At 41.1% G+C, this 25,109-nt stretch overlaps 1 protein-coding gene across 6 annotated transcripts in view; it reads left to right on the forward strand.

Moving 5' to 3' along the window:
* The window catches only part of ERBB4 (erb-b2 receptor tyrosine kinase 4), a 1,029,410-nt gene that overhangs the window by 970,814 nt on the left and 33,487 nt on the right, over positions 1-25,109 (forward strand). For all 6 annotated transcript variants that reach the window (XM_030580258.1, XM_030580260.1, XM_030580261.1 and 3 more), the window contains 5 exons: positions 11,705-11,860; positions 15,531-15,606; positions 17,629-17,775; positions 20,692-20,789; positions 23,062-23,232. In XM_030580258.1, coding sequence (XP_030436118.1) covers positions 11,705-11,860; positions 15,531-15,606; positions 17,629-17,775; positions 20,692-20,789; positions 23,062-23,232 — 648 coding nt within the window. The remainder of the gene's footprint in view (positions 1-11,704; positions 11,861-15,530; positions 15,607-17,628; positions 17,776-20,691; positions 20,790-23,061; positions 23,233-25,109) is intronic.

Raw genomic sequence — 25,109 nt, forward strand, 5'->3', positions numbered from 1 at the left:
GGAAGAATTGCATGGTGCAGGCTGTAAATCCCTAGTTCGATTGTATCTGCCAATTGGATTTAATTCTTTTATCATCCCTCACTATCTCCTCGCTGTGGGAATGGTCTGTGCATCTAGCTTCGTAGACAGAACTATGTAGTGAATCATAATTCTGCAGTGAATGACTCTTTACAAAAAATCCTGTGCAGTTGAGTCAATATATTGCAGAGCAACTTCAGTTCTTCCTCCACATAGTTATCTCAGGGAGTTAAAGCTATTTGGATGATGCCAGTTGCTTCTGACAACAAAAGGTGCCTCTCTCCCTTGAAAATGTATTCAGCTTTAGCCCTAGGTAGAATTATATTATATTTTTAGCAGGGAAAGGGGAGGAGAGATTATCATTTCAAGTTTTCTTTACTGATGATTCCTGTTATTAAGCAAGCTTCATGTTATTAAAAAGAAAAGAAGATGATATATTCCTGCCAGCTCTGCAGATTAATATCCATGAGATCCTACATTGACTTGAAATAGCCTAGCTTCATACGCCTGTTTGATGATTCTGCTGCGTGGTACGGCTGTGGTAAGCAGAAGTTATTATCAGAGTAAGTCAGGCCTCCCGTGACTTCCTTTAGCTTCCTAGGGATAGTCAGATCAACATTCTCCCTCCCTCCCATTCTACTTTGAGAGAAGTTGATGTTTGTACTCAAGAATAGAAAACTAGTCACACTGAGAACATAAGAACGGCCTTACTGGGTCACACCAATGGTCCATCTAGCCCAGCATTTTGTCTTCCAACAATGGCCAGTGCCAGATGCTACAGAGGAAATGAACTGAACACTGCAACTTATTGAGTGATCCATCCCCAGTCGTCCATCCCAGCTTCTGGGAGTCAGTGGTTTGGGACACCTGGAGCAGGGAAGTTATTACAGCACATCTGCTCACTGGTAACTGTTTAGAATAAGTACAGCTTTATTTAAAATAATAATAAATTGCCTTGGAGAATTAGGCCCCTGATCCTGCAAATGCTTATGCACCATGTTTGACTTTACGTGCGTAAGTAGTCCCATGAAGCTCACAAATTAAGCACATGGGTAAGGGAATGTCTACACACAAGTTCTACCACTTTAAATTATAGTGTTATAGTTAAAATGGTACAACCCTGCTGGTGTAGATGCAGTCATGCCAGTATCAAAGTGCTTATACCTGTATAGCTTATTCCTGCAGGGAAGGGGAATAACTACATTGGTATAAGGCACCTTTATACTGGTATAACTGTACATTAGGGCTGGTCTATACAAACAGTAAGAGATGAATAGCACGCTGTAGAACAAGGAAGGGAGAGAAATGTTTGACCAGGACAGTGAGACAAACTCCTCTTGCAAAAAGTGCTACAGGATCTTTAATGGTCTATACTAAATCACCTGTCTAATACCAGGGGTCTTTCAAGTGTGGACTAGAATTTGCAGGATTGGGGCCTCAGTAATTCAGGAAAGCACTTAAACACCTGCTTCAGTTCATGCCTTTTAATTAACCCAGAGTGCACTTTGACTTCAGTGGGACTTAAGTACATGCTTCGGTGCTCTCCTGAATAGGAATGAAGCCTTAAATTGTCGTACAAACTCCTTATGGAAGCAGACTTCAGACAGGGCTCCTCTGAAATCGAAGAGTTTGACTTTTCGTGAGCAACTTGTGCTAACTGTGCAAGACTCAAAGAGCATCTGGCACTGAACAGGTGGTACTTTGAAACGTACAAAAAAGTACAAAAAAAATCAAATAAAAATGTCTGAACAGCCCAGACTTGCAACATCTCGATCACGAGCTGTACAAAATGCAGCTCTGCTCAACAACTGCCCTCAGGAACTGGGAGACAAATGAGAGCTACAGAAAGTAATGCTTGGCGATAAAGTAAATAAACAGCAAAGGTGCCCAGCTCCTGAAGGGAAGGACTCTCAGGGGACAACCGTATAACTCAGGGTTACATCTGAGAAGCTCTTTAAAAGATCTCCCTCTACATACTTTTATTTCCAAGCACTCCTTGGCTACACTGCTTTGTGGATGCCTATGTTAGCAGCAGTCCTAATACTTTACAAACCTGTTAGAGACTTTTCTGCTGCAATGCAGCACTTTCTTTAACTTGTGAAGCTGTTCCGTGTGTTATCTTCACCCCCGGAATTTTTGGACAAGACGTCTCCTTTCCTCTGTCCCAGAGCCCTTTTATTTGTTACCAACGCGTGAGAGCTCATTTTCTATTATGCCAGTTTTCTCACAGAAGGATACGGATAAATTAGAGCTGAGGGCTCGGTCTGAGTTGCCGTCTATTTGGGAGTTTAGAGACCTCAGCAAACAATCCCTAACCAACGTGAGAAAGGCCTCTCATTATACACATTGGATTTACTAGTGCTGAGTCTGTATAATGGACCAGGCTCTGCTCTGAGTCACACCTAAGCTACCCTGCTGGAGTCATGGGCATTGTACGGGGGTAACTGAGAGCAGAATTTGGCCCATTCAAACTATATGTATGTTCTTGTATTTAATTATAGGGGACATTTTCAAAATCCCAAATGGCAGAAGGAGGCCTGTCACTGACTTTTAATGGGAGTTCGGCACCTACATACCATTTCTGCCTTGGAATCTCCCAGTCTCCCTTACCTGTCTGCCTTCCATCTCAGTAAAACCATCTGATCTTCCTGTAAGCCTGTTCCTGCACCTCTGAAGGCAACAGGAGTTTTGCTGTTGTCTTCTGTGGAGCAGCACCAGGCCCTGTGCAAGGTCAGTAAAGCTCCTGGTTAATGTCTGGGGCTATATCAGTGATTCTAAATAGTGTACTATGCACTTGATAGGCAAAGCCCTCCTAGTATTAGACTTGGCTGAGATTATTCAGCAAGGCCGTCAGAATGATGCAGTAAAGTCCAATATGGCAGAGGACTCTATTGTCACATCAGTCTCTCTAGGCTAAACTAGCCCAAACCTGACCAAAATCACTCCCGTTCAGCTTTAAATTCCTGTCTGTCTCTGGGGCCAGACAGGAAGCGAGGGTCTCTTGAGAATCAGCCCTGGCTGAAGGGAAGGTGTGTGTGGCATACTAAAAACTGTGTTACAATTACAAGCTGTCACTTTAAATGGTAGAGGGTTTCCTGGTCCTACTTGCTGGCGAGGGGGCTCTGATCAAAGTATGCAATCTGACTGCTCAGCAGTTAATCTGAAAGAGCCAGCCTAGAACATGCTGGCTCGAGTTGTGCCTCGCTACCTTAGGGAGCAGCCTGTTTTGTCACTTCATTTTTGTGAGTTAGGGTTCTAAGGGCTTGTCTAACTAGAGAATTAATGCACCGTGAACTAGGGTGCAGATCTACAGCAGCACTAGCATGCGATGCACTAATTGGCTTTGTGACCCCTGCTGCTGTACATTAAAAGTTCCCTCCTGCACTGATATCCTCTGTTTAATCTGGGGAATAGGTCAACATGCACTATGGACTTTCTAGTGGTCCTGTACCAGGGTCCACGGAGACAGTTATTGTGCAGCAAACAAATGCACTGTAGATTTATCGCTCAGCTTGCCACACACTAACCCACTGTGTAGAGAAGCTAGGGTGACCCTATTTCCCAAAGTGAAAATGGGACACTGAATGTGGCTGGCCTGAACTCCCTCCTCCTGTGCAGGGCAGGCCTGAGCCACCTGGTGTTGCTGCTCACCAAATTCCCACCAGCTGGGTCCTTAGATGGCAGAAATGGTATGTAGGTGCCGAACTCCCATTAAAAGTCAGTGACAGCCCTGGCCCAAGATTCACTGCCCAGGGCTGACAGCCAGAGCCCTGCCACTCCATCATCCACTGGCAAGAGCAAATGCCCAGTTTTGCCAAAATAAAAGTTGTAATGTCTGAGACCGGGCTTAAAAGGGGGATTGTGTATGATCACCCCAAGAAATAAAGTAGTGTTCCTTTGCCACTTTCCAGCAAGAGCTTTTTACTTTATTCACTAACTTCTCTGTTTGTATGCTGTTACTATAGCAGCTTGAATCATGGAATATCAGGATTGGAAGGGACCTCAGGAGGTCATCTAGTCCACCCCCCTGCCGAAAGCAGGCCCAATCCCCAGACAGATTTTTGCCCTAGATCCCTGAATGATTGAACTCACAGCCCTGGGTTTAGGAGGCCAATGCTCCAACCACTGAGCTATCCCTACCCACAAAGAGAAGGGCTTGGCAGAATTTCATGTTTATTATTTTATAATTTTGATGGATAATATTGATGTTTATTTTTAAGGTTCTTTAATTTTTAGTGAGCTACATTTTCACAGTTGCACGAAATTTGGTGTATTAAGAGAAGGAGTCTGCAGCTGGGGGGGTGTTAAAGTTCAAACCAAGTTTGAGGAACTGGCAGGAGGAGAGATGTCTGACCTGTGGAATGAGTGGGAGCCCCCGCAAACTCACGAAGCACCCCACACACATGCACAGCTGCAGAGCTCCTAAGGAGTGCAGGAGAAGCACTGGCTCTCCCCATTCCCAACCAGTGTTGCCTACTTTGACCCCACTTTGGTGGAGCTTATAAGGTGCCCACGTGTGATCTTCTCTTTTGCTATTCTTAGGAGCTCAGCAGCTAGAGAAAATATTTATGGAACAGGGTTCCTAAGCTCAGAGTGCTACACATTCTTCTTCTAAAATCCTCCCACTGTGTGCCTGTCTGGGATCTACTAAGCTGCTCCTTGGTCTTATCTTGCTGAAGTCCCAAGATTTCTAGAGAGCCATTTATGCAGTGTATTTGCAAAATGAAGAATGATGACATTTGCACAGCTGCAGAATCAAACAGTAAAAGAAGCTTTGTCTATCTACCGAATAGTATATTTAGACTTGGAAAGATTCTTTTTTTATCGATAAACGTTGATTTCACCTGGCACATTCAAACCGACAAAAATATTTCCATCCATGATGTTAGAAATGTACAGATAGGCAAAGTAAGGAAAATACTGCCCGAGAATGTTCATTAGAGACTGTCATTAAATCATTATTGTCTGATGCTCCCGTAATTTTCTGCATCTGTGAAAATTTAAATTGATAAAAATACAAAAAATGCTTAATACGCCAAATTTCATGCAACTGTGAAAATATAACTCACTAAAAACTGAAGAAGCTTAAAAATAAACATCAGTATTATCCATCAAAATTATAAAAAAAATAAACATGAAATTCTACCAAGCCTAAGTATATTTAATGTTATGTATGTGTGAGTAAAGACTGGATGTAGTACAGGTTTATCTCTGTATGTGGTTATTATACTGGGTTTTGGGGTATGATTATAATAAATAGCAGGCTGATCCTTATTCATGCTAACATTCCAAAATGTCTTACTCCATTTATCTGTGTCCCAACTATTTGTAGTGTGTGTTTGACTTCTTACTTGCAGGAAGTGCTGATTCAGAGAGTGATCGTATGTTAGAAGATCTTGTTAGTAATTGTACTTCCAATGAGCTCCTCAGTGAGGAAACCATTGCAATGAAGAGGTTTCAAGGATGGGTTAGTCAGAGCTGATCCTCACATCCATAGGAGGCTATTCTGGGCACAGGGGTCATGGAAGAATCCAAGTTTTATGATTTAGCCTTTTTTGCACTGGCTCTTCCCCTTTAATGTTTCATCATCAAATCACACCTTTTAGCAAACTTTCTGGTACCAGTGGCGACACAAAAAGGCAGACCTCTGTGCAACCCTGTCCTGTCAAATTATATTCGGATTGCATTTTGTATCCCTGTAGTCCTCATCTGGAGGGGGCTGATCATGACCGGTGTTGAATTTCAATATTCTCATGAACTGCAGACCAGAACCTTCCCAGGATCAGACTTTTAATGTCGTTTTTAGAAATCAATCTCCCTCGCTCTCTCGCTCTCTCTCTTTCTTCCCTCTTCCCCCCCACACATTGTAAGGGTGTCTCCTTCCTCTGTCAATGTATCTCACATAAAATATTTGTTTGATATTTCACAGTAAATCTACAGGGTGATGTTGACACCAGCTCTGAAATGCAGATTTTTTTTTTTGCTTGCAATACTCCTGCATCTTATACAAAGGTTAAACCTACATATATAATACTGCTCCTGCCAGATTTGAGAAGGTCTTCAGACAACGTTTCCAGCATAATATATGTTTAAATGGTGCTGTTGCAATGAACACCATAGATTTCTCCCATCCCTTCCCTCCATTGTTGTGCTTTGTTTATATTGTACATGGCCCACTATGCACAGCCCTTGTTAATAGGATGTGGAGGAAAATCAATATGTTGTTTAACTTGGATATTCCCAAAAGCACATGCAATCCTGAAGGTCATGAATCTGCAACAGGAACTTCATGCTGCCATAAGGATCTGCCTGTATGACTGTTTTTGCAGGGTTGACTCCATTAATTTTTTTTCGGATAAACCTCTCATTTGAAGTTATTAATCAGAGTTTTGCCCAAATAAGGACTTATGGAGTGATAACATGGCTGTGCAGGTTTGGATGTTTTTCCTCTAGTTCCCAAAATTAAGGCCACATTGTAAAATGTCTAAGCGGAGAAGGGATTAAACAGGTGCATATGCAGTCCTCTGTTTTAGGGAACGTTGTTGTAGCAAAAATGTACAAGAAAGAAGATGAGTATGGCAAACTGCATGGAACTTGGAGGGAGGAGCACAGGTTGCAGAAAAAGTTTAGTGGTTGCATTGGAAAGTTAGGCTGCAGTTGGCACATATCTGAAAATAATTCTCTTAATAATGAGCCAGTTCTGTTTCAGAAACATGGAGTCCTCTCAAGTTATTACCTAGCACAGGGTACATGAAACAACACAAAATATATAAATGTACAGCCTTATCGGGATTTCATGAATTAAGGATCACTTTTTAAGAGCATAAGAATGGCTATACTATGTTGTACCAGAGGTCCATCCTATTTTCCGACAGTTACCAGAGACAGATGCTTCAGAGGGAGTGAACAGAACAGGGTACTTTATTGAGTGATCCATCCCCAGTTGTCCAGTCCCAGCTTTTAGCAGTCAGAAGTTTAGAAACCCCCAGAGCATGGGGTTGCATCCCCGACCATCTTGGTTAATGGTCACTGATGGACCTGTCCTGCATGAACTTATCTCATTCTTTTTTGAATCCGGTCATACTTTTCGCCTCCGCCATTTCCCAAGGCAGTGGTTCCACAAGGTGATGCAGCATTGCGTAAAGTGCTTCCATATGTTTTTTTAAACCTGATGCCTATTAATATCATTGGGTGGCCCCTGGTTCATGTGTTATGTGAAGGGGTAAATAATTCCTTATTCACTTTCCTCGATACCATTCATGATTTTATAGACCTCTATCATGTCTCTTCTCAGTCCTCTCTTTTCCAAGGTGAACATTCCCAGTCTTTTTAGTCTCTCATCATATGGAAGCTGTTCTGTATCCCTAATCATTTTTGTTGCCTTTCTCTGTACTTTTTCCAATTCTAATATAGCTTTTTTGAAGTGAAGCAACCAGAACGGCATGCAATATTCAAGGTGTGGGTGTGCAGTGGATTTATGTAGTGGAATTATATTTTCTACCTTATTTTCTAGCCCTTTCCTAATAGTTCCAAACATTTTCTTACCTTTTTTTGAGTGATTCAGCACATTGAGCAGATGTTTCAGAGAACTATCCGCAATGATGCCAAGATCTCTCTCTTGAGTGGTAACAACTAATTTAGATCCCATCATTTTGTAATTGTGGTTGTGATTATTTTTTCCCAGTTAGCATTACTTTGCATTTATCAACATTGAATTTCATCTGCCATTTTGTTGCTCAGTCACCCAATTTTGGGAGATCCTTTTGTAACACTTTACTGTCTCCTTTGGACCTAACTATCTTGAGTAACTTAGTATCATCTGTAAACTTTGCCACCTCACTGTTTACTCCTTTTTCCAGATCATTCATGAATATGTTGAACAGCACTGGTCCCAAAACAGATCCTTGAGGGATGCCGCTGTTAACCTCTCTCCACTGTGAAAATGGACCATTTTTTCCTACTTTTTGTTTCCTATCTTTTAACCAATTACTGATCCATGAGAGGACCTTCTCTCTTATCCCGTAACTGCATACTTTGCTTAAGAGCCTTTAGTGAGGGACCTTGTCAAAAGCTTTCTGAATGTCCAAGTACACTATATCCATTGAATCCTCCTTGTACATATGTTTGATTACCCCCTCAAAGAATAGTAATAGATTGGTGAGGCATGATTTCTCTTTTCAACAGCTATGTTTAGTCTTCCCCAACATATTGTGTTCATCTATGTGTCTGACAGTTCTGTTCGTTCCTATGATTTCCATTAATTTGCCTGATACTGAAGTTAAGCTTACCAGGATCAACTCTGGAGCATTTTATTAAAAATCAGCCTCACATGAGTTATCAGCTAGTCATCTGATACAGAGGCTGATTTAAGTGATAGGTTTTCATATCACAGTTAATAGTTTTGCATTTTCATATTGGAGTTCCTTCAGAATTCTTGGGTGAATACCATCTGGTCCTGGTGACTTACTACTCTTTGATTTATCAGTTTGTTCTAAAACCTCATCTACTGACACCTCAATCTGGGACAGTTCCTCATATTTGTAAGCTAAAAAGAATGGCTCAGATGTGGGAATTTCTCCCACGTCGTCTGTAGTGAAGACCAATGCAAAGAATTCATATAGCTTGTCTTCCTTGAGTGCTCCTTCAGCACGTCGATCGCCCCCTGTTCCCACCTATTGTTTACCAGACTTACTTCTTCTGATATACTTTAAAAAAAAAAGTCTATTAGTTTTTGTGTCTTTTGCTTGTTGCTCTTCAAATTCTTTTTTAGCCTTCCTAATTATACTTTCACACTTGACTTGCAAGAATTTATGCTCCTTTCTGTTTTCTGAGTAGGATTTGACTTCCAATTTTTCAAAGATGTGTTTTTGTCTCTGACTGCCTCTTTTACTCCATTTAGCCATGGTGGCATTTTTTGGAACTCTTATTTTAAAAAAATAAATAAATGGGGTATACATTTAGTTTGAGACTCTTTTACAGTGTTTTTTAAGAGTTTCCATGCAGCTTGCAGGCATATCACTCCTATGACAGTTCCTTTGATTTCCATTTAACTAGCCTCCTCATTTTTGTGGTGTTCCCCTTTGTGAAGTTAAATTTACTGTGGTGAGTATCTTTGGTATTTTCTCCCGTACAGGGATGTTAAATTGAATTGCATTATGGTTACTATAAGGACCAAATCCTATGCACCACTTAGGACTAAATCCAGAATTGCCTCTCCCCTTGTAGGTTCCAGGACTAACTGCTCCAATAAGCAGTCATTAATGGTGTCTATAAATTTTATCTCTGCATCCTGTCCTGGGATGTCATATTCCCAATCTATATGGGGATAGTTGAAATCCCCCATTATTATTGACTCTTCTGTTTTCATAACCTCTCCAATCTCCCTGAGCACTTCACAATCACCATCCTGGTGAGGTGGTCACTAGTATATTCCTACTGCTATACTCTTGTTATTCAATCATGGAATTTCTATCTGTAGAGATTCTGTGGCATAATTTGTACAATTTAAGACTTTTACTATATTTCATTAGGTTTTTTTCACATACAGTGCCATTCCCCCACCAGCACGACCTACTCTGTCATTCCGATATATTTTTTATCCTGGTATTACCATGTCCCATTGATTATCATTGTTCCACCAAGTTTCTCTGATGCCTATTATATCAATATCCTCAGTTAATACCAGGTAGTCAAGTCCATCTTAATATTTAGACTTCTTGCATTCGTATACAAGCACTGTCAATATTTAGTTGTCTGCCTTCATATGATGTAATTGAATAGGACTCTTTTTTTCATTTAATTGTTTCTCCTCAGTTCCTACCTGTACTTTTATCAACTTCTATCCACTTTTCTTTACTAGGATATAGAGTATTCCCTTTAAGAAATCCTCCCCTAAGAAATACATCTCTCCAAAGTGGATGATCCTCTGCACCTGTCAGCTTTTATTATTGCTGTTGATATTGCTACTTCTGTATCCTGGAATGTCACTGGTACTGACTGATTGGATTGTTCTATACAGTATCACTTGTTGGTTGGGTTCCAATTGTTATTACGCAAGCTTGATCACGATACCATCTAAAGCAATCTGATTTTTCATGACACACTTGCTATATGGTTCATAACTGTTTGCCCTGTGAGATTTATTTGTCTGTTTCTTCCACAGCTTTTGTTTTGATGTCAGAAACTCTTAATCCTTCAAAGTGTACAGTTGTGATGTTCAACAGCCAGCAGCATTGATTTGCAATTGGCGTGAGAGAGTGCTTGCTTTGACTAAAAGTGCCTTTTAAAAATAATTCTGTTTGCTGTATGCCACATAGTCCCCACTTCCCTGTTCAAACTCTCTTCATGTTGACTGCAGCAAAATATGTTGCATTAAAAATAAAATAGTATTTATCCTGAGGCTGCCCCATGAGCCTTTCATAACCTTCCATGTTGATTGCATTGAAATCTTCTATATAAAAGCGAAGTGTTATGGCCACTGGTTTCCTTTATGCTGAAATACATTTCAAAGAGCCCCTTGGTGACTTCTGTAGAGGCGTCCCCTTTTTCTGCCAGCACAGGACTAGATTCTACCACATTACATTGAATAGTTCCTTAACACAGACATAGACCCATTGATATCAGTAGGGCTAGCTGGGTAGCACCACAGTGTAAGGGAATCAGAATCTGGCCCGTTATACTGAGTAACGTACTTATTTTAATCACTGATGGTGACTCTCCGAATTATCATCTTATATGATACTACAGCTTCCAGTATTTTTTTAAACTAGTGTGTGTGTTATGGAGTTGATATATTAAAAGTTACCGTAAGGGTAATTGCCAGGCATGTAATTTCATCTGTAGGCCCCTATAATGACTGCTAATGTCATAAATTCCTCTTTATGAAATTACAGGCTTGTAACCCTTTCAGGGCATCTTGCATTCTTCATAGAAGTACGAAGACTAAGCTTTGGTGGGGATCTCAGTAAAATCACATGCTGATCTGACTGCAGGTGCTTAGTCTGTCATCAGACTGAGTAAATGATTAGGGCAGATGCAGACCAGACAATTTGGACATGTTTAGCTTATCTATTAAGACACCCGGATGGCTTGCTAACACAACTACTTCTAACAGAACGTATATGCTCATAACAGACATTGACCATTGATCTTATATCCAATTACAATACAAGAGGTAAAGTTTTAATGGGGTTGGAAAAGCAACTGGATTGCAGCCAGAGGAACACAGAGTTGTTTTCCCCATAATGTGCTAAGAATATTGAAAATTTGTATCCAACTCAGAGGCTTTGGGTATAGAACAGGAGCATTTTCTTGTAGTTGGAGAGCTGGACGGGGTGTCAGGAGATCCAGATTCAATTCCCAGCTCTGCCACAGACTCCTGTTGAGGCCTTGGGCAAATTACTTAATTTCCCTGTGCTTCAGGTTCCCTCTCTGCAAAATAGGGAGGATAATCCTTCCTTTCTCTGTCTTGTCTATCTAGGTTGCAAGCTGTTAGTGGTGAGGACTCTCTCACTATGTACAGTTCTTAGCACCTTTGTGGCTCTGACCTCTAGGCTCTATTTGATCATATAATAAAAATATAGACTGTTTTTCAAGATATCATGGAAACAGGTTGCAAAAAGAGGGGGGGATCTGAAAAATATTTAAGGGTTTATTTGGCTTAAAAGAAATGTTTTGTGTCCCCCAGGGAATGATGTACCTGGAAGAGAGGAGACTGGTTCACCGGGACTTGGCAGCCCGGAATGTCTTGGTAAAATCACCAAACCATGTGAAGATCACTGACTTTGGCCTGGCCAGGCTCCTGGAAGGCGATGAGAAAGAGTACAACGCTGATGGAGGGAAGGTGGGTGCATTCACGCCCAGGGGCGGCTCTGGGGATTTTGCTGCCCTAAGCACTGCAGGCTGCCTGCGGGAGGTCCACCGAAGCCCTGGAACCAATGGACCCTCCACAGGCAAACCGCCGGAGGCAGCCTGCCTGCCGCCCTCGTGGCGCTGGCAGAGCGCCCCCCCGTGGCTTGCCGCCCCAAGCACGCGCTTGGTGTGCTGGGGCCTGGAGCCGCCCCTGTTCACGCCAGCAGTCCTAGTCTTGCTCTTTTGCAGGGGCCTTCATTCATTCCAGTGCAAAGCTCTTGTTCTCTCAATTCCATCACTTGAAAAAAGTATGCCTTTTGGAACGTGGCCATGTACGTTATTAAAAGGAAACTTTATAGATGAAGGCTGGGATTTTCAAAAGGAGAAATTGAACGTTAGGCTCCTGAATTCACACTTTGGTACAAGCCTCATTTTTCAAAAGTCCTGAGCACACTAGAGCTGCCTGTGACCTCAGTGGGAGCTATGATTGTGTACTCAGCACTGTGGGAAATCAGGCAGGGCCCAGTCCTGCGAGTTATTCCGTTCTATTCAATGGGACTCTGCAAGGTACAGAGGGCTTGTCCTAAGATGAGCCCCACTGAGCAAAACAGCATCGTCGCCAGTCTTTGTTCTTGTCTGTTCCATTTTGTGCTACATTTCTACTGCAATGAAAACATCTGAAGTCAGTGCAGTGCAGTTGTTCCAGTTCATCACTGTAGGCTATTGCCAGCACTGAGTAGTGTGCAGGCTACTTTTCCCAGACAGATCTCTCTCCAACAGCCACAAGGGAAGAGGGCAGGAGATGTTTACTTGTAGCGTGTCCATTAAGGTTTGACATGTGGTTTCCAACAACCTGCCTGTTGGCTCACAGTAAAAGAATCTGTGCATGCTGTTTCCCCGTTCCTTGTTGCAGTGTCAACATTTGCTCAAGACATCTCGAAAGAGATGCAAAATGCTGGGGCACTCAGGAGATCTGCTGCATGTAATTAAAACAGACAGGTTTTAACCTGGACACCTGGGACACTTTCCGCTGTTCTTCCCATATTATTTCCCATTGCACCACCATAGTTTGAATTCCATTTCATGTCTTACATAGACTCACCATTGCAAGACTTGATAAAGGCACCCAAATAGAGGCATAACAACATTCAGGCAGTCCCAGACACAAGTTCCAAGTGGCTATGCCATACGCATCTTTGAAATGCCTCACCAGACATGCTCATCTTAACCTGCCTTAGTCTCTCCTCCATAAAATCCCTGGTGGGTCTCTGTCTCTCCTCATCCCCTTTCCCAAATCCTTGGTTGCTCCCCCCCCCGTGCTCCCCCCCTCATTTTCTCTGTTCACTTATGCTGGTGGCTGACTAGAGACTGCTGCCATCATCTGTTACTTCCTGGGGAAGGTGGCTGCCTTCCTAAGTGCTGCTGCTGAGTTCAACTGTTCCATGAACAGGAATCATGGGGAGCAACAGGGATATAGCTGGAGGGGCAAGAAGCGTCAAAGAAATCAACAGCAGGTTCGGGCAAAATTTTTTGACTAAAACTTGTGGGGTTTTTTTGGTCGAAAAATGCAGATTCAGGTCAACCAAAACATTTCACTAATTCATGTAGAATTTGCCCAGTTGTTTTGGTAAAAAACAAAAAAATCCAAAAATATCTTAACATTTCATTTTTTTGAAGTTAACGTCAATATTATTAAAATAAAATTTAATTTTTTTTTAAAGTGAAGCAAAATGTTTCACTTTGAGTCAAACAAAATGTTTTGTTCAACCCAAAATGAAGGGTGTTTTTTTTTAACTTTTCCATTCACCAATTTTTTTTTTAATTGGGTCAAACGGAAACCCATTTTTTCTGGGTTTTTCCCCCCCAGAAATGCCAGTGAACTGAAGAATCACTTATTTGCACAGTAATAGTCAGTGGCTGCTTTTCAACTCCCTAGCGGTGCTGGGACCTTCTGGCATGAGGATAGAGATTTGGCAGCCTTCCCTGACTCCTCCATTTCCTCTGATCTCCCCTCCAGCACCCCCTCTGCCTCTTTGCCACCCATTCCTTCCCATGAAGGACAAAGGAAGCCTACAGATTCTTCTTGCAGCTCTTGAAGGGTCTCCTGGACATGTGGGCCCAAACGCACGTTTGGGGGTTGGGGTAGGATGTATGCACCAGAAATTTGACTGTCCTGCTTCTGAGCAATATCCCTTCCCAAGCCAGAAGTTGTTTGCATTTTAAAGCTGTACTGTACGTTTGCTAAGGAGGGCTTAGGCAGCTGATGAATAATACAGCTCTGCTATTGAAATTGTTCCTGTCTGGAAAAATCCTATAGAATTTAATAGGCTTCTGCAGAAATTAAATAGGTCTCTGTAGAACTCAGTATGATTTGCTTTTTGTAAAGGCATTAAACTAACCTATAGAATTTAATAGAGAATGATATCCTGGCCATAAATATCGAGATTACAGTTCTCTAATCAACTACATAGGATATTTTCACAATGCAGACCCTTTAACTGCTTTATCCAGCCATTAAGGTTTGACCAGGGCACCTGCAGTTGTAGGTTTATTTGGTGGGGAGGGTTTCCTTTCAATGACATGCTCTATAGTTTCAAAAGAAGATGACCCTTACTTGGCAGGATATAGTGTATAGCCTGAGGCTCTGTTCCTACAAGGCAGTATTCATGGCACACACTGCCCATTTGAAGTCAGTGGGTGTTTGGGATGCAAAGGGCTTGCAGGACATTGGCCCCTTTACACACACACACACACAAGTCTGGAAATGGAGAAGTTAAAATTGTCGTCCCACTATTAACTCATTGTCTTGTAGCATTGTCGATGACTGTATAGGTTGTTATGTATCTGTGCTAATGCTTTGGTTTTGCAGAACCTTGTCAAAAACACAGTCATCATTATATTGGGCAAACTGGTTTGACTTTATAATGCTAAATCCAGGGTTAGCAAGAAACTGGCTGTTCCAATGTATCTGAACCACCAAAGCTTGGGTGCAGTGAAGGATTTCTAATAGAAAGTTCTGCTTATTTCTAAGCTCAGTATATGCTGTGGGCCACAATCTATTCTGCTCACTTTCATTTAAGCTCTTTACACCATCCCCATGACTCTGATAGCTGAGTGCCTGCTCTGCTTTCCATTATGCGTATGCAACATCACCAGGTCAGATTCTGTTCCCTGAGCAACCCCACTGAAATTGAGACATGAAGAATTCTGTGGGGTTGCACAGACTGTGAATATATGGAGATATACCTATCTCACAGAACTGGAAGGGATCTTGAAAGGTCATTGAGTCCAGCCCCCTGCCTTCTCTAGCAGGACCAAGTACTGATTTTGTCCCAGATCCCTAAGTGGCCCCCTCAAGGACTGAGCTCACAACCTGGGGTTTAGCAGGCCAATGTGCAAACCAATGAACTATCCCTCCCCCTCAAATTGCTACACTCTCTCTTTGAGGGCTCCTTGCATGTTAATGAAGACAGAATTTGGCCATGTATTTATTTACTTTATTGGTGTGAGCCTTAATTTTTTAATGCCTTGACTATGGGGGGGGGGGGTTAAATTAATGACTGACAGAGTGAGAGAGAACTAGATACCTGGGTTTAGGACCCATTCATATTAGTTTATTCATTATCATTTTTCTAACTTTCATGTATCTTTTTGCTCCCAAGATGCCAATTAAGTGGATGGCTCTGGAATGTATTCACTACAGGAAATTCACCCATCAGAGCGATGTTTGGAGCTATGGTAAATCTTCCATGTGATTGTGCTTAAGAATTCATCTCTTGTGAAATACATAAAGTTCTTTTATTGTGTCACTGACGTTTATTTATCAACCCATATTTCCTAAAGGAGATAACTCTTACCTTGTGTTTCCTCTCTTTTTAAAAAAATATACATCTAAATTGCATTGTTACCTGTCTTCTGAGTTATTTCTCTGCTCACTAAAATGCAGTACCACAACGTCCCTGCTGGGTTGCCTGCCAGAAGCTCTGTTTTGGTAGCAGTTCGGCTGATCATTGTGACAGAAAAAGCTTCTTTTCGTTTCACCATAGATTGGTAGAAATATGACTGTGGGTCATAATTTCCAACAGTTCTTTGAAAACCGAACTCTGAAAGCCAGGAATGTCAAAAAACATTTTCTGGCTTATGGAAGTTTCTGCACTACAGTCAGATAAAAGGGAATATGTCATAACACAGAACAAATACAGCATGAGATGGGGGAAGGAGAAGAAAGCAAAGAGAAGAGGCTGACTTATACAGGCTTAGGTTTAATTTCACAAACAACTTTGGAATCAGTGAGAAAGGTCAGGCCGTGAGGAATCTAAACAGAAAACCAAGTGATTTCAATATTTAGAGAGTTTTTTTAATTGTGTTAACTACAATATAAGAATGAGCTGTTACGCATCTGCTTCATTGTTTGCCTGTTTAACTTATCCAGCTGTTAGTGAGAAAGTAACCTGCACCGTTATAAATGAGATCTCACAGCATCAGACCCATATTAGGTAATTAGAGATACTGGACCTCATCCAGAGTTTCTGTTGCTGAATAGTTTTGAAACAAAGCAGTGCAGTATCAGCTGAAACTCATTACTCACTTTTACCTGTGGGTAGCAGTAAAATACAGTTTGCTATTGCCAGGTAGCTACCCTCTTCTGTCCAGCTAAGAAAAATATATGATTCTATGATATTAAAACTGTAAGCATAAAGCAGCTTCCTCCCCACCCCCAAATTGTGTATTGCCCCAGATAGCAAAATGTGCATCTTCCTCCATTATTTATGCAGCTCAGTTTAAAACAAGAGGCCCAGCACATCTGTAATTTGAAAGAATAAAACACAATGATGGACAAGATTTAGTTATTAAACATCAATGTGGAGGTGAATAGGGGAGAAAATAAATGCATGTTTCATGGATATGTATTTTTACTTCTCTCTCCTCAGATTAGAAGTGACAGTCTACAGAATATGATTACCAGGCTGGAGGCATATTTTAAATGACCTTTACAATAAAATAAAAGCAAAACAAAGGAGAGTGTTGGGAAAGCAGCAGTATTTTTAATATTAAAGATTGTCTTTTGGGATAAATTCTGTTACTTGTGATATATGTTATTTATCTTTCTTCTTAGCTGCCAAAAAAATCCTCAGGCTGTTCAGAAAGAGGATCCCAGGTTTAAATCATAGCATTATCATAACCCAAATCCATAAGATGCTTTAGGAGGAATCAACACAACGGACTGTGAATGACTTACAAAGCAAAGATAATGACATAACCTTATTCACTCTGCATCATTATGGGAAATTGATGCTGTAATTTACAGAACATCTTCAGGTTTTTTGCCCCTTACAATAACATCATCCATTCATTTTCCATTTTGATATGATAAAAGAGCCAGGCGTATTCTTTTGTTATTGTTTCCATTTATATTTTCTAAGTCTTCCATATCTGTCATGCTTGCACTCAGCACCACTTATTTGTTCTAAGTCTCCACATCTGTCATGCCTGCACCTTTTCTTAACCCAATGCAAACAAGAGACACCATCGTTAGACTCAAACTCAAGTGCTGTTCCACACTCTTTCAATAGTCTTTAAGTGGAGGATCCAACATAAGTCCGAGCAAGCTATGCACACTTTATACATGCACTGGTTCTAAGAATGAAGGAGACAGGTCCTTCACATTGTAACCCAATACTGAGCCTCAAACTGATCCATAAGGTGTTTTTAACAACTTAAATAAAACATGCCCCTAATCTTATACTCCTTTGTTCCCAGGTGTCACTATCTGGGAACTTATGACCTTTGGCGGAAAACCCTATGATGGAATCCCGACACGAGACATTCCTGACCTGTTAGAGAAAGGGGAACGGTTGCCCCAGCCTCCTATCTGCACCATTGATGTTTACATGGTGATGGTGAAATGTGAGTAACTGTCGTTTTAATATCACTGTGGTCAATGCTAGCATAGCGTATTCCATTGCATCTACAGTCACTGACAGTGCTTGCTAATAATGGAGACTGTTTCAAAACAAAATGCTTCCTACGGTTTTATAAATTACATTTGAACATAGAATGCACCTTTTCCCCCGTCCCCCAATTGCAAAGGATATGAGTTTAGCTGTGAAAGGTTTGAGTTAGCTCCTCTTCTTATTACTGTGAGATGGTATCACACATCCTCGCTATGAACTCAAAATTGTATGATTGTGATTGTAAACACTTGTCATTTCCATGACAATTGATTTTGATGAAAAAATGATAGCATTAAACATAATTATGGTACATGGGTAGTCAGGCATTGAAGGTGGCAAAGAGAAGAGTTGGTTCCAAAACAGAAATCTCAAATATTGAGGAAAGAAATCCATAATTTTTTTTATTAAAGAGAAATTGACTTAATCTAACAAATATTATGCAGCTGAGGATTTGTTTTTGTTTGTTTAGTCAGATCCAGTAGTTTATAGACATTTATGATTTAGCAAAAAATTAAAATAGTTTATATCTGGATTCTCACTTACTCTGCCCTCCTTCCCCCGCAAAAGAGAGAGAGAGAGAGACGTACACGCAAATGGATCCTCAAAGTCTAGACTTCTAATTAAAAAAGAATTAGGAACATCTGTGTGGTCCTTCTGACTTCATTTAAGTGAAATTAACTTACAGCCATCTTGTCGTTCTAACATGGGTCTTTCGCTTGTGATTTGCACACAAAAAATAGCAGAACTAAGAAGATAAACTGGAGGAGGTAAATATGTATATTCTTAGCAAGGAAATGGGATTTCTCTCTTCTCAGAGTTGCATTTGTAGCCTGAAGCTTGTCATATGGGTGCACTATATCACTCAGGAGATTGCTAATGAGATATATCGTTCCTTTCACCCCTAACTGCAAGATTAAACCCAACACAGGTCATCAGGGGCTGAAGGCTGACACACATGTTCAGTACAGGGGCTCTTTGGTGGCTTGTGTTTAATGGTTTCATCTAATTCCCAGTGAACAAGTGTCCACATCACAAAAATCACAGTCCCTTAGAATCAATATTCACCTCCTTCCTGAAAGTGTTAGCAGAGAGGCCAAGGACTGTAACATCCTCATCTTAGTAATGGGTGTAGGTTTGAGGCACATTGGTCGGACATTATGAGGTGATTTGCAATGTAGCTTCCTGTACTATACACACTCTGTGGGTAAATAGGAGTTGAGTCTTCCGCACTGTCCATCTGGAACCTACCTGGGCCCTAAAATCCAAACACAAACAATTCTGATAGGGATAAATGGAAGGTTTTGTTTTGCAGCAGACTGCCTTTCCTTTAGTCTTACACAATGCTGGTATGAGGGCAATCTACCCCTCAGGCAGTTTGATTGTCTGTGGCTCAGGTATTATTTTTGTAAAAATAACATGACATTTCCTTTAATAGAGGAATTCTCCTCGATATGTCATTTCAGCCATAGAAACTGATTCTGCATGTTTTTCTCATGTTGAAGAGTCCATAAACCATGTGAATAGGCCCAGTGACTTCAGCGAGGGTACAGATATGCATTAGTTTGTGAGAAAGGATTGCAGCATCCTTACAGGCTCTATAAGATATGGACAATAAAAGAGCAAGGCACTTGATTGTCATGGCATCTAGTGATGCAACAGCATGTAGGTTGGAAGTTGACTAGACGAGCTAAACACGTGGAAGGGGACCATTCGGATCAAACTCAAGAATATTCTAACAGAACACAGTTCTAATGAATAAGAAACAATTCTATATTGTTGAAAGCAGATGCAGGTAGACTGGATATTCCGGACATCTTAAATTGGGGAAAGCATTGCTAGTGGCGTACCCCTAATCTTTTAGTGTTCTTGCCAACCTGCCTTCTAGCTAAGGAAGCTTTGGTCACATGTTCGGTGTAATGGGGCTGTAGGAGATAAGGACCATTTCACTGAGAGTCCCTGCTAAATGAGGATACAGTCCTGGAAAATTGCTGATAGAATCTTTTCGTAGAAGAGGTTGGCACTGATATAAAGCAGCAGCTGTTGCTGAGCGGCATTTATCAGTTGCTTTGCACTAACTATTTTGCAGAAGGCATTCAAAGAGGAGGATCTTCTTTCTAATGAACTTTTTGAGAGAATGCGATAGGGGGGGCGGGGAGTCCTTGCTCGTTGGAGGTGGAATGTGTCTCGATAATAGCAATGGCCTGCAGCAGCGCTTATGCCTGCAAATAAAGTTAAAGTGTAGCCCATAGCTGATGATGGCAGCAGTAATACAAAGTCCCTCAAATGGTGAGGAGAGAGGAGAAATAATTGAGAGAGGTCAGTGTGATCAGATCTGTTTAACAGTCTGCTCTAACCTGGAATACATTATGGATTAGCAGATCAGGTAGAAATGCTTATTTTACTGGTAGTATTACGATAGTGCCTAGAGGTTCTGACTGAAATACAGGCCCCATCATGCGAGGTACGGTACAAATCTATGGTAAGAGACATTCCCTGCCCCCAAAGAGCTTCTGATCTAAATAGACAAGACATAGAAAGACTCTAGTACCATCCCCATTTTAGAGATGGTAAACTGAGGCACAGATAAAGTAAGCTACTTGTCCAAGGTCCCACAGCAGCAAAGCCAAGAATTGAATACAGATCTCCAGGCCTTAACCACAAGATCTAACTTTCTCTATTTTAGAAGCATTGTTTATTATTGTCTTCCCAATTTTCCTGAACAACTGAATTGTGTTTTTTCCTCTGCAGGCCAAATACACCAAAGGCATCATCACACTCATGCTCAGGATTGTTTCAAATGTTGTTCAAAATGTAATGATATTTCTTGTAGCCAATCAACTTTTTATTTTCTTCTTAAATCTGTCTTCAGGCTGGATGATCGATGCTGACAGTCGGCCTAAATTCAAGGAATTGGCTGCTGAATTTTCTAGAATGGCTCGAGACCCACAAAGATACCTTGTCATTCAGGTCAGCAACTCTGGAACATCTAGAAATCATTTTAATTCTGCTTGTAGAATCATAGAAATGTCAGGCTGGGAGGAACTTTGAGAGGTCATCTAGTCCAATCCCCTGCACTGAGGCAAGACCAAGTAAAGCTACGCCATCCCTGTCCAACCTGTTCTTAGAAATGTCAGCTAATACTGTAAGATAGCTCAATATATATAGACCAATGCTGAGATGTGAAAAAATGGGTGCATGGAATTCAGTTCCTAACTCAATATTTACATTATCCCAAATCTACTCAGCATTGATAAGGCCTCAGATGGAGCACTGTGTTCAGTCCTGGGCACCACACATTAGGAAAGGAGTGGACAGATTGGAGAGAGTCCAGGGGCGAGCAACAAAAATGATAAAAGGTTTAGAAAACCTGACCCGTGAGAAGAAGTTAAAAAACAAACTTGCCTGCATATATATACCTGCCCCTGGAAATTTCCACTATATGCATCTGACGAAGTGGGTATTCACCCACGAAAGCTCATTCTCCAAAACGTCTGTTGGTCTATAAGGTGCCACAATCTTCAAATATGTTAGGTGGTGTTATAATGAGGACAGTGATCAATTGTTCTCCATGTCAACTGAACATTGGACAAGAAATAATAGACTTAATTGGCAGCAAGGGAGATTTAGGTTAGACAGTAGGAAAACTTTCTAACTATCAGGGTAGTTACACTCTGGAATAGGCCTCCAAGGGAGGCTGTGGAATCCCTATCACTGGAGGATTTTAAGAACAGGTTGGACAAACAAATATGGAGATGAATAAAAATTGCAATGTCAATAACATAATTATTAAATACCAGAGGCCAGAACATGGAATCAGTTTGGGCCAGATTCTGATAGGCTGACTCACAATGATCAGTACAAACAGTTCAGTAGAACAATTTGATCAGTAAGACAATAGTCAGCATGAGTAATAGTATCATAATGTGACCTTTTCCTAGCAATATTTCCCACTGAGTTCGAAGGGGAGTAATGTTTAAAAAGAGAAGGCCCCAAAAAACCTGCATGGATAATTATTTCACTAGGTAAAAGAATTTACTGCATTCTTTATACTTCCTTTCATTATCTTTTTAATCTCGTTGTCAAGGTAATTTGCGATATAATCTGGCAGGTATTTCATCATTTCAGATCACCCACGTGGCCTCTTTCATAATGCTATTTGGCCTCTTCCATAGCAGTCGGTTAGGACAATAAAGGCCAAATGTTCATCTCAGTTTAACTCCACTGCAACACTAGTGTCACTGCCCTTGTAGAAAGTCATATGGAATATAATCAGGAATGATATCCTCTCTGTGAGTGAGGGAATATCTTTTATTGGGCCAACTTCTATTGATGAAAGAGACAAGCTTTCGAGCTCCTCTGAGCTCCTCTTAAAGTTCTTTCACCACTTCACCAACAGAAGTTGGTCCCATAAAATCTATTACCTCACCCACCTGTCTCTCTAATATCCTGGGCCCAACATGGCTACTACAACACTGCGAACAACTCCTCCGTGCGAATTTTAAACCAATCTATAGAATTCTATGGCAGGGATATAATTCTCTGTTAAATTCTACAGCATGGTTAAACCATTCTCTAGCTAGGACTTTATTCTCTATTAATTTATGTAGGTTTTTAGTGTAATTTCTGTAGGTCATGAGCTCTTTGAAGTAGGCAACGGTCTTTTGTTCTGTGTTTGTATGGGACCTGGGACCATGGGCCCTACTGCAATCCAAATGTTGTCATTACCCAGTTTAATTCCTATTGATTTCATCCCTATTAAATTCTTATAAGGCCATCCATATGGCTAACAGGGGAATTTCACACAATAAATCCTTAAAAAACACAAATAAAAATAAAATAAAATAAAATAAAATAAAGTAAAATAAAAAGCAAAGAGGCCCACTTTCCATTACATATATTTTTTCCTGCATTAGCCTTAATATCTCAAATATTTCACAACATACAGCAGACCTTGCCAGAAGCTGGTCTACTGGGTCCAGAATTGAGTCTGTTTTAAAAAAGAAAGAAAAAGGTTCAATAACATTTATTTTTGCTTGATTAATGCAGTTATTCCCCTCCTGTCATCATATTCCCAGCCAAAAAATCAAAATAAACTATGTAACTGTGGTGATGTAGGGAAACCTGAGTATATGCATGGTCTCTGCACCATGACTGCAAGGTGGTATAGAAAACAGGTAACCACGCTCATAGAATTAATTAATCTCTGTGTTATCTTCCTCTGTCCATGTGATACATTCAGGGTGATGACCGTATGAAGCTCCCGAGTCCAAACGACAGCAAATTCTTCCAAAATCTGCTGGATGAGGAAGACCTGGAAGATATGATGGATGCTGAGGAATATTTAGTTCCTCAGGCCTTTAACATCCCTCCTCCTATCTACACGTCCAGGGCTAGAATCGACTCCAACAGGGTAAGAGCAGCTACTGACTCTCCAAACCATGAATAGAGTTTTAAGTGCTCTAATCAATCATAAGCCTGAGTTACCCTGGGAAATTTGAGCTTTAAGTGCATGGAGAGTGACTATAAAAATGGCATCATGGGGTTCCAAGTTCATTGTGTCTCAGTGAATTCCAAATCAATAGCTCCGCTCACAAGCGAACAAAGGTATTCTTTGAACAGCCAGGTCTGAAAGCTCAGCCTGGGATTGTAAAGCCACGCTGTGTTCTTTCTGGACAGTGCATCATCAGTGCCAGTCTACGTCCGTCACGCAAACCCATTACTTGTAAAGGGATTGCACAGGTCTAACCAAGAGTAGCTGGAATTAAGTACACAATCCTGTCAATGCATCTTGAGCCAGAATGGAATCTAACTCTTTCTCCAGTCTGTCTATGGGCTCCTTTACTGCAGTATCTGAGCACCTCACAATCTTAACTGTATTTAGCCTCACAACCCTAAGAGGTAGGATAGTGCTATTATTCACATTTTATTGATGGAGAACAGTGGCACAGAAAAGCTGAATGATTTGCTATAGGTCACACAGGAAGTCTGTTGCAGACTAGGGGCTTGAGCGCAGGTCACCTGAACTGCTGGCTAGCTCCCTACAAAAAAAGTAATTGTGGCAACGAGTCTCAGAGCCTGGGTCAGCTAATTTGGGCTCAGACTATGAGGCTAAAAATAGCAGTGTAGATGTTGCCACTTAGGCTGGAGCCTGGGCTCTGGAACTGGGCGAATGGGGCTGGTCTCAGAGCCTGGGCTTCAGCCCAAGTGGGAATGTCTGCACTGCTATTTCTAGCCCTGTAACATGAGCCTGAGTCAGTGGACCTGGCCCTGAGGGTTTTTTTGTTTTTTGTTTTTTTCGCTGTGCGAATGTACCCATGGACTTTAGAGTATCCTGCCTTCTGACTCTGCACTTCTAACAGGAGATCAAAAATGTTTAAATAGGATTGGTGATCTGGTGTCCTCGCTGAAGTGAGGAGAGATGACTCTAAACGCATCAGGTTAGGGTAAGAAGTTGTCATTTTTGCATAGGCACATTCTTCCAAGGGAAATCACATCTAAAGCACTGATCAAAGTCTCTCCAGAACAGGCACGCAGTTTGATTTCCAGCAGTGCTAAACACCCACAGCTCCAGCTGGAACCAGTAGGACCGCAGCATGTGCTTAAAGTTAAGCAAGTGCTTAAGTGCTTTCCTGAATAGAGATGCTTTCCTGAATGAGGGGCATAGTTTGGCTGAGCTTGTGATATATACCCATAATGCATCTCTGAACTGTCTTGGATCAGCAAAATTGGGCTGCAAATTGGCAGACTATAACAACATCCAGTAATCACCACCATTATTATGTATCAGAGGGGTAGCCATGTTAGTCTGGATCTGTAAAAAGTGACAAAGAGTCCTGTGGCACCTTGTAGACTGACAGATGTATTGGAGCATAAGCTTTGGTGAGTGAATACCCACCTTGTCAGATGCATGTTATTATGGTTTACTCTCATGGTTTGATTAACAGCAATGACATTTATTCCTTACTGCTGAGAAATCTTCTGATTCCCTCTTTAATCCAAGCAGTTTCAAATTCATGCAGTGGGTTGGATTAATCACACTGCATATGGAAGGCAGTGAATATTGCTTATGAAAAGAAATCAAATAAGGATCAGAACTAATGACCTGGAGCCAGATTTTGCCATTCTGAGCAGTATTTTATTTTGCATGGTCCAGTGGAGTAAGGTGAATAAGGAGGGGACAGAATCTGTTCCTTAATAAGTAATAGCTGAGTTTTAAATAAGTTACTCGTGTTTTTAATTAGAGGCATGAACATCATTTTTCCCATAAATACAAATAGATGTATTTGA

Source organism: Gopherus evgoodei, chromosome 11, assembly GCF_007399415.2.
Source record: "Gopherus evgoodei ecotype Sinaloan lineage chromosome 11, rGopEvg1_v1.p, whole genome shotgun sequence".
Lineage (NCBI taxonomy): Eukaryota > Metazoa > Chordata > Testudines > Testudinidae > Gopherus > Gopherus evgoodei.